Source organism: Motacilla alba, chromosome 8 (assembly GCF_015832195.1).
Source record: "Motacilla alba alba isolate MOTALB_02 chromosome 8, Motacilla_alba_V1.0_pri, whole genome shotgun sequence".
Classification (NCBI taxonomy): domain Eukaryota; kingdom Metazoa; phylum Chordata; class Aves; order Passeriformes; family Motacillidae; genus Motacilla; species Motacilla alba.
Window position 1 is genome coordinate 3965603 of NC_052023.1, and position 18585 is coordinate 3984187.

Here is an 18585-nt window from a genome sequence, read left to right on the forward strand (position 1 = left end):
ATAATAAGTGTAAAACTGTCAAAACAGATGAGGTGTATCAGGAAATGTACAGTATATTGTGCTTGTTGTCTTTAGTGCACTTCATAATGGCTTTCATACAAGTTGCTTTGGCCCTTAGTCTTTATTATCAGGAATTGTTTTTGTTCACTAAAATCTCCAAAGAATAGTCAAGATCATGCTGAAATTTAATGTCTTTACCTCCAACTACTGCCAGTGTCTGTGCTGGAGGGAAAAACTTTATTTAGCAGATGCTTGTGAATGCTCTGTCCCTGCTCTGGAATGGCAGGTAATCCATTCAAAATTCACTTCTACCAAATCCAGAATTTTTCTCAGTCTTACTTTGTTTTAGAAACGAGAATACTCTGGGACACTTTCATGATCAGCACTGATCAATTGTACTGTGGCATTTTTACAGTTGAACAGAATTCAAAGTTTCTTAAGCACAGATATTGGCAAACATTGGTGTGTGAGGTGAATGTGTTCTGAGGTGTCTTAGCACCTGGCATGAAGAGACCTGAGGAATGTATTCATTGCTTCCAGTGACAATCGGATTGTCTCTCTTTTTATGCAGTTTATGACAAGTTTAGCTCCCCAGGAACCTGTGGTTATTTGCCCTCTGAGTTGATGAAGCTTCATAAGTTTTGGAGGTTAATTCAGGGAGCATTTGAGTTGTGCTTGCCATCCAAGAAGTTCCATTTATGGTGGGCTGTGTTTTATTTTAAAGGGTGTAAAGCTTCATTATTGTGTAAGGATTTATATTATTTGTAGTTACACACAAGATCTAATGGTCTAAAGGCATAAGAAAATTAGTTTTTTTTTATAAATAATATATTTTACTGTTCTGTATTTTGTCAGTGTTAACGTAGATTTTCTGATCTGTTTAATTCAGCGAATTTCATCTTTCATTTCATTACATCATAAAAGATTTCATGAAATGACTATAAAGGCATCTCCAAATTGCTCTCTATTACCATGGAGAGCTGCATTTCTGGCCTCGGTAGCTGTACCCAAATGCACTTTAATCCAGGCAGCAGGAGTGGTGCTCGTGTGCCAACTGTGACAGCTCTGCTTCCAAGGCCACTGTCCAAGCCTGCCCAGCACTGTCAGGGCTCACTTTTCACAGCTTGCTCCTCCTGCCTGATTTGGGCTCTGACTTAATTCTAATCACAACAGAATTCCTATTTCCTAGGTCTGGGTGTGAATTTCCCTAAACAGACAGAGTGGATTGTTTTGTAATATTTTTACATTTCCTCACATCCTTTGCTTGTGAAAAAAGGCTTCTTATTTACAAAATATTTGCTATATTATATTCATAATAAATATCATAAATATACTCTTTACTATATATACAATCACTATAATTCAAGTAAATAACTTCTTAATAGAAAATACTCCTAAAACTGGGTTGATATTTGAGGTTACTACTCTGAATCCTGGCAAGAGGTACCTGAATTCCATCCACCACAGTGACTAACATTTTGACATTTACAGATGGGCCCTTGACTTTACAGTTTGTCAGATGTGACCTATGTATCCTTGACTGTAAATACCTAGAATGTGGAGGATGAAGCTGGAATCTATCTGTGCATGCAAAAGTTTGCTTTTAAATTTCACTATAAATAATTTTCATACCTTAAGGTAATTCCCCATCTGTTATGTGAGTTGCAGTTGGTACAGTTATTGGATTATATTGGAATTATTAGTTATTAGAATATTAGAACTAATTTGAATTAAAGATTGTTTATGAGTTTTGGACCTTATGTAAAATATTGTGATATGTACTTTGGCGAGATAAACTAAACTCTTAGTGGAGATTTTACTTTTCCTCTGAGACTGGAGAAATATTTTTCTCCTAAATACTGAGTGTAGAGTATTTTATGATGGTTTGCCTAAAATGAAGCTTTCAGTTTGTTGATGGAGCTGCTCAAACACACCCAATAATAAAGAGTGCCAAGAAAGCTGAATTTCCATCCTGCTCTGCCACTCTTTGGTGGGAGTGACCAAATCACTTCTGCAATAGCTAATTCAATATTCTGGTTTTCTTTTTAACTTGTGTCTGGCAAATGAAGGCAGAGTGATCCAGTGGCACATTGTCAGATTACATGGGAAGTCAGGATTTTACTTCCCCGAGAAAATATGGGTTTCCCTATAGCCCATTTTAAGTCCAGTGCCATACTTTATTAGGTATTAAAAATGTGATCTGTAATAAAATTGAAAAGAATGTATTGGTATGTTCATGTTTTAAGCAGTAATGGCTGTGGCTTGTCTGAAATGGCCTAGACTTCATTTTAACATCCAGTGACAAAGTGGAAAGGCTGTACAAACGTATGGTACTTTAATTAATGGGGGCAATACTGAGCTTTGAAAGTCCTCTGGAGCTTTTGTCTCTGTTGGAACATTGTGCTGTGAATCTTCCCTAATAGTTAAAGCAAATGAAGTAAAATAGCCTTTGGGCTATTTTGTTACACTGTGTTGTTGGGGAAAAAAATTAATCCTGTGCCATTTTGCATTTGCTGTCTGTGAATCAAACTGTGAAAGCTAATTTAAAAACTTTCACACTCGGCTTGAATGAGGACTGTCAGTGCTTGGAGAATGTCAGATTGAATGCAATTAGCTGGAGTTGGGCTAGCCTAAATAAACCCATCAGCCTCAAAGTGCTCAGCCTTAATGACTGCTCTAATAAACTAACACAGAGGTTACAGGAAAGAATTTAAAGGCGTTGAAGTCCTGCTGAAAACTTGCCCTGTAGAGAAGAGACCTTTGAAACCAAAATAGTTTGTACACCAAGGGGCAGAGAGGTGGTGAAACCCTGTGGGAAGTTAAATACAGCACAGAGGTGCATCCAGGAAAAGGAAGCAAAACCACTGATGAACCTGCTCAGAAATTGTAAATACATCAGTTATTAAAGTATTTGTTAATCGTTGAGCAGCGAGTTAGCATTTGTGGTCTCTGAAGTAGTTGGATGTGAAAGGATTTGTAGAAGAGGCAGCTGGTACAGCTGCGGTGGAGTGAAATTTTAGAATGTTTCAGGGAATGGTGGCACTGCTGCTGTTCTGGGTTGGGGAAGTAATGGGGTTTTGAAGGTCATCTCTTAATTGTATCTGTTCATCAAATGCTGCATCGACCTGTAATGGGGACACGGGGTCCAAACTTAATGGATAAGGTGAAGTTCCATGCTTGGTTCTGTGTGTTCAGAGTGAATTTCAGACAGGATGTGAGCTGACTGCAGGTGCTCAAGAGACAGGGAGTTTAGGAAGAAGACTGGAGGAGAAGTAGGTGATGAACAGCTGAAGTTGTGAGAAGAGTTATCTACATCAGCTGCTAATTAAAATATAGTGACTCTTTCCTTGGAAGATGGGATGTTTGCCAGTCAGTGGACTGTGGCTTTTGGGATATTATTTTTCCATGAGAACATGTCAGAAAATGGTTTTGGAGCTCATTCAGAACATTCCTTTTTTCTTTGCTCTCCACTTTTTTCTTGGAGAAGACTCCCTGCAGAGTTTTACCTCCAGGTGCTGAACGAGGTCTTAGCCCAAGTTATTCCCTGAGAATTGTAGTGAGTGACCCCTGACTTTCCTCATGGAGAGAGAACCCTGATGGTAAATTGAAGAGAACTGAGTCTGTAAATTGGCATTTTACATGTCATCCCTTCTCACATGAGCAACATGAATTGTGCAGACAACAGCAGCATTTTTAGTTAATGAACCCAGCCATGAGCGCTGTTCACGTTTAACATATTTACAGGGGGTAGCATCCAGTCAAAAAATTCCATTAATTCTTTTTGCATGAATATTGTGTGCATGAGTGCATGCATTTATGTGTGCATTTGTATGTATGTGTACACTATTAGTGTATGCAGTGTTAAAGCATATAGAGTAATTCAAGAAGAATCACTGAGGAGGTTTCATTAGGCATGTAAATGTATTCAGCAGAAGATTTGAAATAAGTCTTTAATGGAAGAAAAGGAAAAACTGTGCCATTTGACATGAGAAATCTATTTTGAACTATAGTATATGCACAGTCTGTTTTCTGCTTTCCCTTTCTTGAAATTCTTGCCTGAAATATTATGGTGGCATGCAAAGGCTTGAAGTTTAATTTTAAATTTAATTTGGCTGAATGCTGCCAGGGAATTTTTACATAGACAGTAAAATTGCAACTTGGTAATACTTGGCACTCAATTTCTATAGAAATAGCATTCAGGATACAACTTTGGGCTCATAAGTAAAATAATATGAAATCACACGTTAATTATGATTTAAAAATATTTTCAGGACTGTGTAAATGTAATTTCTGCCTTGATTTTGTTAGTTTTATGGGCAGCAGGGGAGAGACTTTGTAGCATTCATATATATGTATATTTAAAGCTGTGAATGAACTTTTTTCAATCTGTTAATCCAAATGTTCTTTAAAGGCTAAAAATAGAATCAAATTACTTCATATAAAAAAATCTGGGACTTATTTACTGAGCTTCAGGCAGAATTATTCTTCCAATAATATTTTAAATTTTCTTGAATAGAGTGCTGGAAGGTTACTGTGCTACTGAAAGCTGAGCTTCCTCACCAGTGATTGCTGATAACCTGCTTGTCCTTCCTGACTTCAGTCCTGATAGGAATGCGTGTTTGGTGAAAAAAACCAGTATTTTAATGATTATTACAATATGAAGTATTTGCCTTGAGGTGTTCAACATCGGTAGTCAGTGTAACTTTATCTTCAGCCTCTCTGTCATCATCTTGGACAGCACAAGACCTTGAGCTGGGCCTCCTTATGGGGAATGCTGCTCTCCTCAGTGTTGCACCTGCAATCAGCTGGCTCAGGGCTGAGCCTGCTACTTTGTTGTGTTCCAGAGTTGGTGTCACATCTCCAGTGGGATGTAATTCATGGGGAGGACTAGAGGAGATGAGAGAAAGACTTCTTTTCTCGTTGAATGTCACATTCCCTATTATTTTCTCATGTGTTACCACTCATGCAGATCCTGGTACTCATTTAACTGCTTAAGAGTTCCCCATCTGAATAATCAAACCCTTTTTTTTTTTTTTTTCCCTGACATGTTAGCCTGGCAGTGGTTTGGTGGTTCCTTTTCCTGGAAGTGATTCCTGTTGCAGGGTCTGTAACCTGGTCAGCTGGGCTTTCATCCTGTTAGGGTGAGAGGTGGTCGTGCATACCTGGTTACATCACATTGGGGACCCTCTATGGATGTCTCTGCATGGAATTATGATTATTTCCCAGAGGAAGTCTTTGGTTTAAAGATGCACCATGAAGTCTCTGTGTGGTTGGTTGGTTTTATTTACTAAAACAGTGCTCAATAATTTAGTATTTAATGAAGTAGTGAATGCTCTGAGCATTCACAGCTCAGGTCTGTGTTTTGTCTTTCCAAGCACTTTCTGACACCCCTTTGACACAGAGACCTGAAAGTCACAGCTAGAATTGAACATCCTGCTTTCCTTCCCTATCCTGTTTTTCCCAAGTCATGTTTGAAAGAGAGTCCCTGCTGCCAGACCCAAATCCCATATTGCTGAAGTCACTTTTGCAGGAGTAGGTGCTGAAGGAATGCAGCTTTGCAGCTGAATTCTGGAAGGTGCTGCAGTGTGGTTGTTGTACACCTGTGCTGCTGCTTTTTCCCGTGTGGAATACTCACACACACACAAAAAAGAAGTAAATTACTGTTCCAGAGCCAAGCGCATCAGTAAAGAGAGGCTGAATCTATCATTGTCCAGGTGGAATGAAAAGTTGTGTGTGCAGTCACAGAGTACGTTCTCTTTTCTTGTGACACCTTTGGGTACACACAGTCCCTGCTGGAGGATCAAAGGCAGGGCTGGGTGCTAAAGGCAGTCACTGTCTGTGGCCATTGCTTGGTTAGCAGGGCAGGAGGAGGAGGAGGAGGGATGATCTCATGCCTTGGGGCAGCAGGACAAGGTCTTGGAGGTTGAACTCTGTGTGCCATTGCTCCTGTGTGTGTCATGCAAGAAGTCAGCCCTGGAACTTCACTCTGGTAAAGTTATAAGGAGCTAAACCCAGAACTCATAACACATCGTGGTTACCAGACACCCCTATAATTAAACCAAACATCATCAGTAACCAAATCTCTTTAAAAATGGTCAGAAAGACTTATAAATTTCTTGTCAAAAGTATTAGGTTTAATTCAAATTTTATTGACTTGTTTTGGGCTACTGTAATGTGCATTTCCTTGGTTGGACTACCTGAGTTTAGGGATTAAGTACCATTAATTTCAGCTCCTGTGTAGGTGCCTGTAGCTTTGTGTACCTGTGAGTTCCAAGTATAAAGTGTTTTCACAACTGTGATTTGAAATAAATCTAGAAAATTCTTCTAAGGACTGTTTGCAGAAGAAGCAATATTTTTAGAAAATTAAGTGAACTTTTCTTTGCCAATGTGATACCATGTCAGTCTCTTGTTGGTTGGTTGGTTGGTTTTTGGTTTTTAATTTTTAATTTACTTTATTGCTGTTTTGTCATGTTACTATTCCCAATGTAATATGAATCACTTTTCTGCCATTCTTGCTGTGTTTTTGATAAAAATATATCTGAGGAAGAAACCCATTATGCGTCTTCTTTTTTCAAAGAAACAACTCTATGCTCTTATTAAAATTAAAGAATTTAATGTATCTTAGGCTTCTTAAAATCTAAGTAGGATGAAGAATTCATTGCAGATGATCCTGTGGAAAGGCTTTGCAAGAGGAGGGCAATCAAGTAGGGATAATTAGAGTTACTGTTTAAATATGCAGAAAGCAAAAAGCTTATCTGGAAGAGCAGAGTGAAGTGTAAGTACAGCGTAAGACTCACGTAAGGATGATTTGCAAGCAATAAAATCACACCTCCCTGACTTTGTAAGTACAAACTAATAAGCACTATTTAATAATGGAGACTGTAATAGTGTGGGATATTAAACCCAGTGGAATGTGATTTTACCATCAGATTTTACCTGAAGGGGATGGATTGCTTTAGCACTGACAGACTGAGGATTACAGGTATTTGGAATGTGTGTGCAGTAAGGGATGAGAATAATTGCTCAAGATAATCTCTGAGCAGTTAACTCAGAATAATGATAGGGAGTTAGTGGGATTTCTCTTCCCGGGTTTTACTTCTTCCTCTGAATCAGCCTGAAAGTGTGAACACCTCTGATGGGACTCTTGCTGTTCCTGTGATTTGGGAAGGTCTTCTGAAGAACAGAATTAATGTGCTGCTAAGAACAAATCCTCCTTGGCAGAGGAATGGGTCGGATGGTCTTCAAGTTCTTAATCATCCCTGATTTTGTAACTCTGTCATTATTTTCATTAATTAACTTGAGCGGGTAACACAAACATCACACTTCTTCCAAAATTAGTATTATTACTGCCTGCCATTTAGTCTGTTGATCTGAAAAAAAAAACCGGAACCAAAATGTTGAAGTGGTGCATAGGCAGTAACTTCATTGAGCTTGTATTTATCCAAATGGCTTTAATTGGGCATCGTCTGCAGCCCCAGCATGTACTGAGAGCCTGCCTGCTTTCACAAGCTGGGCGAGGCCAGGCCTGCCTGATGCTGGGCTTTGGGAGGCAGGAGCTGCTGGAAAGGCTGGAATTAATTCAGGAGCTGGTTCTTCCTGGGGCTCAGCTCCTGGGCAGTGGCTGCCAAAGGTGCCCTGCTCAAAGGAGAAAGGAGCTGGGGGCCTGACCACTGGAATTCCTTTGAGTTCCCCTGGCCCTTTCACAAGGCCATGGGTGCTTAACCCATGGTCCTGGCTGCCTTCCAAGGGGAGTAATTAAATTCTGCATTCCTGAATTCCCTCTGGTTTTAATTGGATTTGGAATTCTTCACCTTTTGGCTTTAAACTTGCCTGGCAAAACAACTGTTTCTCATTACAGCAAGGGCTTTATTCAGATCAGGGTACATTAGCCTTGAATGTAATGTACATTGCTTTAAGTGTGCCAGGTGTTTCAGGAGAGCAGTGTACAAGGGAGAGCAACATTTTACTTCTATTTTTAATTGATTTTCTTGGCTGTGCTGAAGTGCACCCATTTGATAGTTATTCCTGTTCACTCTCTCAGTTTACAGGCCTTGTTGAGACTGTAGAATCAAAGGCAATTCATGAAAATATTTTAGATCTTTGCTGCAGCCTGGAAACCTTCTGTTTGCCTCTATGTGCAGCTTTCATCTCTTTTGTGTAGTCAGTGAAATCTAGGGCATCACTGGAAATTCAGTTTTTACTGTGTATCCAAATGTTCACCTGATCATGGAGACTGCTCAGCACTTCAGAGGAACCAGCTGGTAAACAAGGGAATCTGTGCTACAACTCCCCTAAAATATGGCTTGGTTTCTACTGTGCCAGTAACTTCTGTTCATGTACTGGAGCCTAAATAATTGATTTTTTCAGTGTATAACACAGCCCAGAGTTTTAAGGCCCAGGCTGCCTTGTAGTACTGTGCTTCTGCAGAAATTCTAATTAATTAATAAGAATGTTCAAAAAGTGTAGGCAGTAATGAGAGTGAATACTTGGTTTAAATTTGGGAAGGTAATTTCTGGACAGGATAAATCTTTGATATGGACAAAATTCAGATTAGTTCACTTCATGGTTCACCTGGCCCTAGTGATACCTACACTTAGATCTTGTGAGCACGGCTGGCTCGCAATCAGAACATGTTTTTCCCTGCATAAAATGGAATTCTGTTAGTCAATTCACATTAGCCAAGTCTGAAGTCTGTGTCTGGTTGGATTTATTTGCACTGGACTGATGACAGAGCTCTGTTTGGCTTTTTGTTTGACCTGGATATGTGTATCTTCCTTAGTGCTGTCAGTCTGCTCTTAGGCTGCTCAGTGAATACTCCTGTTACTGAAAATCCAAGATCTGTAGTCCTTTATTAAATTATAGAGTACATTACTTGCTCCTTTAATATTTACCTTTGGGCATTGGGACTCTTCTTCCTAGAAAATAACCTGGTACAGGATTTTGTGGGAGCTTCTGAAACCCCTCTGAAAGAAAAAAAAAATCCAAGCACATCTGGGAATGCCTTTAAAAAACAAGTAGTATTAATGAGCACATCTGCTTTTTTTTTTTTTTTTTAATCTAGTATATTTCATGTAAATGATTGCACAAAAGTCTTTATAAGTAGGAAGGTCCCACCTGTGTTACGGACTATAAATCCACTTTATATAGCATTTTGTTCCTTTTCTCTGTATGAATTTCAGAGGACAGCCCCAAACTGACAGAAAGCCTTTCTGTTGTGGACTTGATTTTGTTGGTAGGCAGAGAGGGCGGGCAAAACCAGCATCCTGTCTTTCATCCTTCTGGATGAGGATTAATCATGATCACAGCTGCAGAATAATGCAGATCTTAGCTGAGGCTGGCAAGGGGGAAGGGATGGATATGGGGGAAGCAGAAGACATCTCTGTCTCCCCTTCCACTAGCCCCTCCTGCCCTTTACGGAGGAGTTGGAAGGAGCAGATTCCTACTTTTTTTTTTTTTTTTTTTAACTAGTTAATCTTTCATGCATCTTGTGTTTTTTTCCTTTAATCATAAAGAATGCACTTGATTTACTGATAACACAGGCACACAGAATGTTTGCATGGCTTCCTTGTTTCCTTGATGATACATCAGGCACTGGGTGCTGAAATTCTGCTGGTTCAAAGACACACGGATTTACACCAGTGACTTTTACTGTGTCTCTGTAGGCAGCCCCAAAATGCCTTGCAGGTCAACTGGTTTTGAAATGGATAAAAGTGTGCTAATTCCTTCAAGGTAAATCAGAAGGATTATGACATCTAGGAAGAGGAATCTGCCAGACAGTTCCGAAGCAATATAACCAGGACTGACCCAACAGCATCTCTAAAGCTTCCAATAAAATTGCCTGAGGAGTCTGCCAAGAAGCCAGATGCTGCTGCTGGAAAAATACCTTCTGTAGCTTGGCATTTGTCCTGTAATTGCTTCCAAGAGAGAATAAACTGTAGTATGACAGTAGAAGGTGAATGGTTCCTCGCTGCATGCTGCTTGGTGATTTTTAAAATTATTTCGAAAATAAGCATTATTTTCTGATGTGTTACCACTCATGCAGATCCTTGTACTCATTTAACTGCTTAAGAGTTCCCCATCTGAATAATCAAACCCTTTTTTTTTTTTTTTTTTTATTCCCTGACATGTTAGCCTGGCAGTGGTTTGGTGATTCCTTTTCCTGGAAGTGATTCCTTTTGCAGGGTCTGTAACCTGGTCAGCTGGGCTTTCAGCCTGTTAGGGTGAGAGGTGGTCATGCACACCTGGTTGTGCCACAATGGGGACCCTCTATGGATGTCCCTCTGTATGTAATTATGATACAGCAAACAACACCTGGCCCACACAGTTCCAAGGGTCAGACAGTCGTGTGGCTTTGTTTTTTCTTTTAGTGTATTTTGCAGTTGTGGGAAGAGCACTGTCTGTTATTATTCAGAAATGTTGCTGAATCTTACCTCTAACCAGAAAATGCATGGAAACTTCTTGGGGAAGATGCTTCTTCCCTTTGAAAATGGTTAGTGCTCCTACTGATAGAAAGCAGAGGCATTTGTGGAGCAGTGTGTAACCTAATCTGATACAAATGAGATGAGAACAGGTGATTCCAAGAAAAGTACTTACTTGAAATTTCTCCAGTAAAATCTAGCAGCTGTCCTCACATACTTCTGTTTGGTAGCATGCAGGAGCCTGCCTGCTGTTCATCCCAGCAATCCTGTGGGATTGCTTTCAGGAGTGGTTTGAAGAGTGAGCTATTCTAATAGAATGGTCAAAAGTAATTCTGCAGCTAAAACTCATCAGAAAATCACAGAATGGCCTGGTTTGGAAGGGACTTTAAAGCTCATTGAGTTTCTACCTCTCTGCCATGGGCAGGGACAGCTTGCACTATCCCAGGCTGCTCCAAGCCCTGTCCAGCCTGGCCTGGGACATTTCCAGGGATCCAGGGTCAGCCACAGCTCCTCTGGGCAACCCGAGCCAGGGCCTCCCCACCCTCACAGGAGAGAATTTCTTCCTAATCTCTGCTCTAAACCTACTCTTTGTAAGTTTGAAGCTGTTCCCCCTTGTCCTGTCACTAAATGTCCTTGTGAAAAGTCTTCTTGAGGGTTCCCTTCAGGTGCTGGAAAGCCACACTTAGCTCACTTGTCAGTTCAAAATACTGATATTTGTTAGTTGTGAACATGAATGTAGAAGTGATTATTGCCTGTTTGTGTGAATTCAGACAGTCCCAGAAGCTTCTTGCATTTTCCCTTTGCTGCACTAGGCAATGAACTTTGGTAGGAGTCAGGTGGTTGAGTTTGGTGTAATAAAGCAAAAGTCCATTTCCAGCAAGGTGAATTCCTTTGATCAGTTTTCCTAATACTTAACAGTCAAGGGAACAAGGGCTGAGTGATCAAAAATAGAAGTGAATAAAATCCTGGCAAAGGGGCTTTTTGTTATTGTTGGCCTTAGGAAGGTTTGCTTTGCTTTGTTGTAGTGTCAGGAAGCTTCAGAAAATGGAAGGGCACAATGTACAGGTCAGCTCTTGTGGCTGAACAAATCTCATAGGGACCTGGAAAAGTTGGTGCAAAATTCACATCCTTTAAGGAGGTTGGTGTAAGGCATCACTCCAAACTTTACTTCAGATTTCAAAGTATAGCTTAAGTTATAGTGCTTAAAAGGAATTTTATTTAAAAGGAATGAGAAGGTGAGTTTGAGTTCAGTTTCACTTGAAATATTAAGAAAATGGTCCTGAAATTGAACAAAAATCAGAGCTGAATCAAGATATTTCTGTGAAGGACTGGAGATGAACAAGATTCCTGAGGCTTACTGTGCCAGTTCAAAACATGCTGAGCTGTCCAGGATGCGAGGTGTTTAATTCCATAACCTTTTCTTCCAATTAGAATACACAGATTCTGATTGTGAGGAATTTGCATTCCAATAAGAAACATGGTGTCTGACATTGCTTTTACCTTCTCCCTGGTGATGCTCCTGACTGCACACTTCTCCCTTTCCTTTGGTGTGATGATTGCACCACTGCACTTTAGTAATCATTTAACAGCTCTAATTACAGAATACTGTGATCCCAACTGTGTACTTTGTCCTCTTTGCCTTCTTAGTCCCTGTTTCTTTGGTGTTGAGAGGATCACAAAAGAGCTGTTCTTCTGCTTTGCAAAAATAATTCCAAAGGCCCTGCTTGGGTAATGTACAGATCTGCATTTTCTCGTGGCTTTGGCATTAATGACACTGTATTTTAGCCAGAGAGGGGTTGGTTTGTCTGCTGGTGTTTGCATCAGTCATGCTGGCATAACTTCTCTGACACTAATGCAGATACACCAGCATGAAATTGGTGTAACTCCAACTCCATTAAAATCAATGGAGTTAGCCAATATGAGTCAAATGCAAGGCCATTGATTTTGTGCTGGTGTGACTTTATTGATTGGAGTGGAGGTGAGGCAGTTTCTGCTGCTGGGGCTCGCGTCACAGCCTGGCTGTGCCTGTGCTTGGAGTAGCTGTGACTTTGGTTTCGTGTTTGTTCTTGCACAGCGTGATCAGAAATTCCTTCTCTTTTCTGCTCCAGGGTCAGCAGTGTGGGAATTTGGGAGTAGCGAAGTCTTGGAGTAGAGCAATTCCTAGGGGAAAAGCATTAGGTAATTCAGTTTCACTGAGCAATCTCTAGTCCCATCTGAATGATTTCCTCTGTTATCTGCTAACGTGTTATCAGAGGAATGATGAGGAGTTGCTAAGCCTGCTCCTTTTTGATATGATACCCTGCTAAAGCTTACAGAAGCACTCTGAGTGGAGTTTTGAGTCAGAAAGTGCACTTAAAGGAATGATAAGTGCAGTATCTATACCCCCAGCACGCTGGGATTGTTCCTGGTTTTCAGCTCTCTGGGCTGAAGTTGCATTCCCTGCTCCATGGGCAGAGGAGATGTCGTTTTTCCTGAATTCAAATGCCATACCTTTAATATTTCAAAAATCCTTTAAAGCAAGTCCATGTCTTCTATTTTGCCTTTGTTGCATGAGTGCTGCCCTGTATAATAGAAAATAGAAACTGGAATATTAAAATGAAATGTTAGTAATTTGCCATTAAAAATGTTGATGAAATCAATTCATTCCTTTGAAAAGCTTCTTTTTAATATGGTCAGCATTTTCTGTGAGTAGAAAATTCACAGCACTTCTGGTGAATAATTGGTGGAGTGGAGTGCAGTATTCACCACGACATGGAGTGATTTCCAGGAGGAATTTCAGTAATTATTCCTGCCGTCATTGGAATACTAATAAAAATCTTACTTTAGAAAATATTTTATAGGTCAGTTTTTTGCCAAGATGCTCTTCAGTGGTGAATCAGCTTCAGTGGTGCTGTTTACCCCATCTGAGGAACTGGGTAACATGCCTGAAAGATGCCCTAGAGACAGAAAAATGAAGCATAGTTTAAACCATAATAAAGTTAATAAAATGTGTTATTAGCCTAAGTTTCATGTAGGATTTTATTTAAAAAAGAGCTTCTTGTTTTTGGGAGATAAGAGAAGTATTTTATGAATATAGTCAACTGCAGCAATTAAATACAAAGGGAAATTAAATCCTGTGGTTGGAGTACTGGGTATTTTTCTGATATTGGATGAATTAGAAAGGGTTATTTGGCAGTGTTGTTCTGGAAGACACTACAGACATAGTACAGAAAACTGCATAAAGGACATAAACCTGTTCCTTTTTTATAATATATAGAAAATCAGGAGTGGAAGGAAGTACACGCTCATTTTAGAGCAAACAAAACTGAGTATGAGATTTGGAGGCAGCTGTGAGTCTTAAAAAGCCATGTAATTTAGGAAGTGAGTGGGAGATGACGGGTGCTGGGTTCCAGGGGAGGGTTTGTAGGGGAATAAATGTTTGTGTAGTATCTCAGTTTGTGCATGTCAACAGTAAAACTCCTTTCACCTTTACAGGCTGCAGAAATACCAGTAAAGAAATGGCAGGAAAAGGCAGTGCTCGGCATGGAGTGCCATAAAAGAGACTCCTTTGGCTTTGTCACTGGAGGTAGTGCATTCTGCTGTTCTGGGGCAAGTGGTAAAACAGAAGAGAGGGACAGACCCATGGACAATCCAACAGAGGCTGTTTTCTGTGGCAGGGCAGCCAGAATTTCAGTGCACAGTCCTGTTAAACACTTTACAGAAATTTGCTGTAATGAAGTGTCACCGACAGCTCTCCAGTTTGCTTTTGTTTCTTCCTCATTTTCTCCTCTGTGTCAGTGTCTTAATCTCTCTTTTACCTCAGCTTGCTCCTTTTCTGGTCCTTACTTGCAGGCCTTGTTAGCTGCAGTGTATCAGTGGGTTTTGGATCAGTCCCTTGGGCTCCCGTTTGGAATTAGTGCAATGCCTGCTGTGACAGATGAATCCTCTGATGTTCGCCAGCCCTGACCATTGGGGAAATGAGCTGATGAGTACAAAACAGTGTGAGCAGCACCAGAGGATTTCCTGGCCCCCCTCCCTGGAGGGTACAAAGAGCACTGGTGGCAAGGATGGGTTTTCCATTGTCTGTTTGTGTGTGGTCCCACTGCTGTTCTCTGTATTAGGCTTTGAGGGCAGGTGGGAAGTGGATGAGTAACATTTTCTCCCAGGATTGCAGACCCTTACACTTGAACTGGTTTTAGTTTTCAGGATCACAGTACTCTTCACTTCTATTTTAACTTACATTTTACCCTTTTAGTATGTTTGGGCTTTGCTTAACACTTGTAAAACCACGGGCATCAACATAATTATGTTGGGTGCTTTGGAGGAGAAAAAATTAATTGCGAGACTCCAGAGGCATAAAAGCAGGAGCTAAGGATGGGAGCACTGCTTTTATTTTGTCAAACCAATGTTTGGGAGGTACCATCCTCTTGTCAAATCCCACTTTGTGGCTGTGGAGAACTTAAATACCTAGGGAATGCTAGGGCTTAGTTACAAATCCTTTCTAAGACTGCTTTTCTTTTATATAAGCAGATGGAAACTGGTTTCAGGGGAGGGAACTTCTTAAGTTTTGAACTCCCAAAGAAAATTAATTAATTCATGTATTTGAAAGCCAGGGGGGAAGTATTATGATCATCTTGTCTGACCTCCTTCATAACTTGGGCCAAGGGAAGTCTCCTAATAACCCCTACATGAGCTCGCTGAAGCGTGGTTGAAAAGACAAATGATTTGACAGAAATTGTTGTTTCACAGGCGTGTGGGGGAGGCGAGGGGAGCTTGGGACTCATTTCCCCGTGCATAAAGGGTCCAACCTGTGTTAATCCTAACTGCAAAGTGAATTTACAGAAATATTTCTTTGCTAAGGCTTTAGGTTTTTTGCTGGCGTAGGAGTAATAGAGAACGCAGGCTTAAGAACTTCTCCTGGAATTAAGAGCCAGTTAATTCCAGAATGCGCTGATTGTGTTCCTGCTGTAGCCACTTAATAAGGCCACGGAAAATGTCAGTGTTTTGTTAAAACGAAGAGCTCAGAATCCTCTTTAGGAAAAGCTGAGGCATGCACATAACATTGCAATAGCTGGAGCAGCAGCAAGGCACACAAGGAGATTGTTAGAGTGGATGGATATGTGTAAGACGATGGACTCTTTAAATTTTTTTTTTTTTTTTGGAAATGCAGCTAACAAAATTTTGTCTTTAGAGCAGGGAGCGAAATGTGGCAGAACTGATCAAAGCAAATAGCATCTCATTGATAAAACACATGCTGCAGTACTTCCCACAGTTGGGAGGCTGTGGTATTTAACAACGGTGACCTAGATTGGAGGAGACAATGAAAGCTGTTGCGGTGAGGAGCAGATTGACTGCCATTCTCATCTGGGTAATAAACGGCTGAAATATGGACAGTGCATGAAAGTTTACTAATGTGGCTTACATAAAGACCTATACTTTTGGAGGAATTGTCTCTGTAGCAAATTCAGTTTGAGCTATGGCTGGTGCCTGACAGATGTTTATGTGCTCCTTTACAAAGATACCTATTACTTTATTCAAGGATCTATGAGCCTGCGAGAGTATGACCTGATTAGGTTTGAAAGTAAATCAATATGTGAACCTGTCCAAAAACAGACATGCATTTATTTTAAAAAATATTACTCAGTGGGATAGCCTCGAGGGAATATAGCTTTTCTGGAGAGTTTCAGATGAGATAGCAGTCATATGTTGTTACTTTAAAATATTCAGTGCCATTCAGATGCTACTATTTCAGCTGTCCTGTTGGAAATAGCTGACAACAGGAGATGACATTCCTGATGGTTTGTAGCCACAATGGCCTTCTAAGACATTAAAACTTGCTTAACTATGGACCCCAGGGGTACTTGGTATTTATTTTTAATTTATTTTTTTAATAAGTGGACCTATTATAAACATTTCCCTTTTGTGAAGTGGCTCATGTTAGTGCTCCTTGTAGAGTTATGCAGTTAACCTTTGGGTAAATATAAATCCAAATTCTCGAAAAATAAACTGTCAATCCAGCTGTGACTCGAGAGATGCTTTAAGTAAGTGCCATTGAGCTGTAAAGGCTGATGCATCCCTACTGTGCTGTAAAACTAAATATTATTAAATTGGGTTGCAGGCAGGGGGAGGGGAAGGAGATGGGGGTTGTGAGGGACATCTGTTCTGCTCAGAGCTCCTCTCCCTGCTCGTGGGGGGATTTGAAGCGTGAGTGAGGAGGGTGAGGGCGTTCCCCCCAGCACTGCTCCAGCAGCTGTGCTTGGGGAGAGGCATCTCCCTGTCCATGGACCTGGCCAGAGAGCTCCTGGAAGCCTGACTCTGGGGGCTGTTCCCTCCCTGACCAGCCTTCATTTGCTTTGTCCTTTCCTACTCTTTTCTCAGCTGACAAGGTTCATCGAGATGCTGTTGGTTTATTCGGGTCTGTTACACCAAGCAGGTGTGTTCAGCAATCACTGCAACTTCAATTTGTGCCTCACTTCATTTTCTTTCCTCCTTTTTTTTTTTTTTTTTGCCATGCAGTGCTTATTCAGATTCCACAGAGGGGGGAACAGGGAATTTTGTATTTCAAAATCAGTTCAGCAGATTTTGAAAAGCTATCTTTGAATATTCTATAATACACAGACAGATTTGAAGAGCTTATTAAAGAAAGCCCCTGACACACTTCAGCAATATTAAATCACTTCAGACGGTGCATGGCAGTGTAATGTTACTGAAGCATTTTAAAATGTTAAAAGAGCCTGGATTTGAAAGTACTGGTGGCTTCACAGCCCTTACTGTGAAAAGTGATTTAAAGTGTCAAAATTATTCCAGTGTTTGCAGTCTGTTACTTTCTTAAATGACAAAGAAGGGACATTAGTAAATAACTCTAACTGCAGTTAATCTCTGGCCATCTAACCAGCTGATATGCTGGGTTAATATCTTTATTAAATGCTTATTTAATAAGTGGGCAGCTGTTCCAGCAGGCCAGATGGACTTCTCTGTAATTGTGCTAATAATGAGAACTTTCTCACAAAAAGAAAGGGCAGTGAGAAGATGCATTTGGTGAGGGAACATCCTGACAAATGGCTTCAGGACAGTCTGGTCCTCTGCCCTCGACAGACTGGCTCGAGTAAGTGGTTCATCCCTCAAAGCAGGAAGGACCAGCAGTGAGAATTGGAGCAATGGGTTCTTTTTGGCTTAGATGTTTATTCTTTGTGCATTCTTTGCCTCCAGAGCCCTGACATCCCCAGTCCTGCCTCCCTCGTCCTGCTCCAGCACATTCCTGCTGTGGGTTTGCACCTGGTGCACTTTTGTCCCCAAAAAGTACACAGCTTTCTCCCTAAATGTTCTCTCTCTAGATGTTATCTTTTTGCACCTATCCCATTTACATTTCATGGGTTTAGTTAACTATTTTCAGAGATCTTTGCAAGAAAGATTACTAGATGGGTGTTAAAATTACAGCTTTGTTTGTGTGGAGACAGAGTCTTTTCTACTGGAAACATTATCATAAGCAAGAGGAGTGGCAAAGTATGATGTTCTCAGCATGAGCAATGAATACATTTTTCATTTGTCTTTGTTCAAGTAGGAGAATGAAGCACTGAAAGAGAATTAGAGTAGTAAAAAGCTGTACTTACTCTCTGGCAATATGGAATTGGTGCTTTTAGGAATTGAGTCCTTGCAGATTTGTTTTGCTTTTGGTGACATTTCCAGCTACTTCCTGCATTGTGGTCTCTGTCCTCCAGCTGCTGGTCCAGAGTGCTGGTCTTCTCTACACCCTGAGCAGTGTCTCTAGGCTGTGAAGGCATCTCAGATACGCCAAAACACCTCAAATACAGATGTTTGAGGTAGTCACAGATAACTGTGCCTAAGCATCTAAAATAATGGACAATTTGCTCTGTAGATGGAGAATTTCGTATGTTCCTCCCTTGCAGTGGTTTGGCTTTTTTATTTTCCTTTCATGTTTTAAACCCAGAAAATGACTGTTCCTTTTTGTTTCCTTCCATAACAGCACTCGAAAGGAGTGAATGAGATGAACTGTTTGGGTTATAGTATCTGAAAGGCTAAATTATTCTCTTGGAGAGACGTTCTAAATGAGCCTGACTGAGATCCTGGATCTGTGTGAAGAGGACTAAGGATATAGGATGTCAACTGAGACAGAACTTCAAGTGGCTGTGAAAACCAGCACAAAGAAAGACTCCAAAAAGAAAGGTAG

The 18585-nt window shown here is 40.6% G+C and overlaps 1 protein-coding gene across 25 annotated transcripts in view; it reads left to right on the forward strand.

Moving 5' to 3' along the window:
• Positions 1 to 18585, forward strand: part of DAB1 (DAB adaptor protein 1) — a 414543-nt gene that overhangs the window by 291568 nt on the left and 104390 nt on the right. For 8 of the 25 annotated variants that reach the window (XM_038144725.1, XM_038144718.1, XM_038144723.1 and 5 more), the window contains one exon: positions 18382 to 18581. The exons of 11 other annotated variants lie outside the window; for them this stretch is intronic. In XM_038144725.1, coding sequence (XP_038000653.1) covers positions 18515 to 18581 — 67 coding nt within the window. In that variant the 5' untranslated portion in view covers positions 18382 to 18514. Of the gene's footprint in view, positions 1 to 10918; positions 12147 to 12526; positions 12597 to 13892; positions 13984 to 18381; positions 18582 to 18585 lie in introns of those variants that run through there. 6 more of the 25 variants (XM_038144715.1, XM_038144731.1, XM_038144721.1 and 3 more) reach the window with 5 other exon arrangements.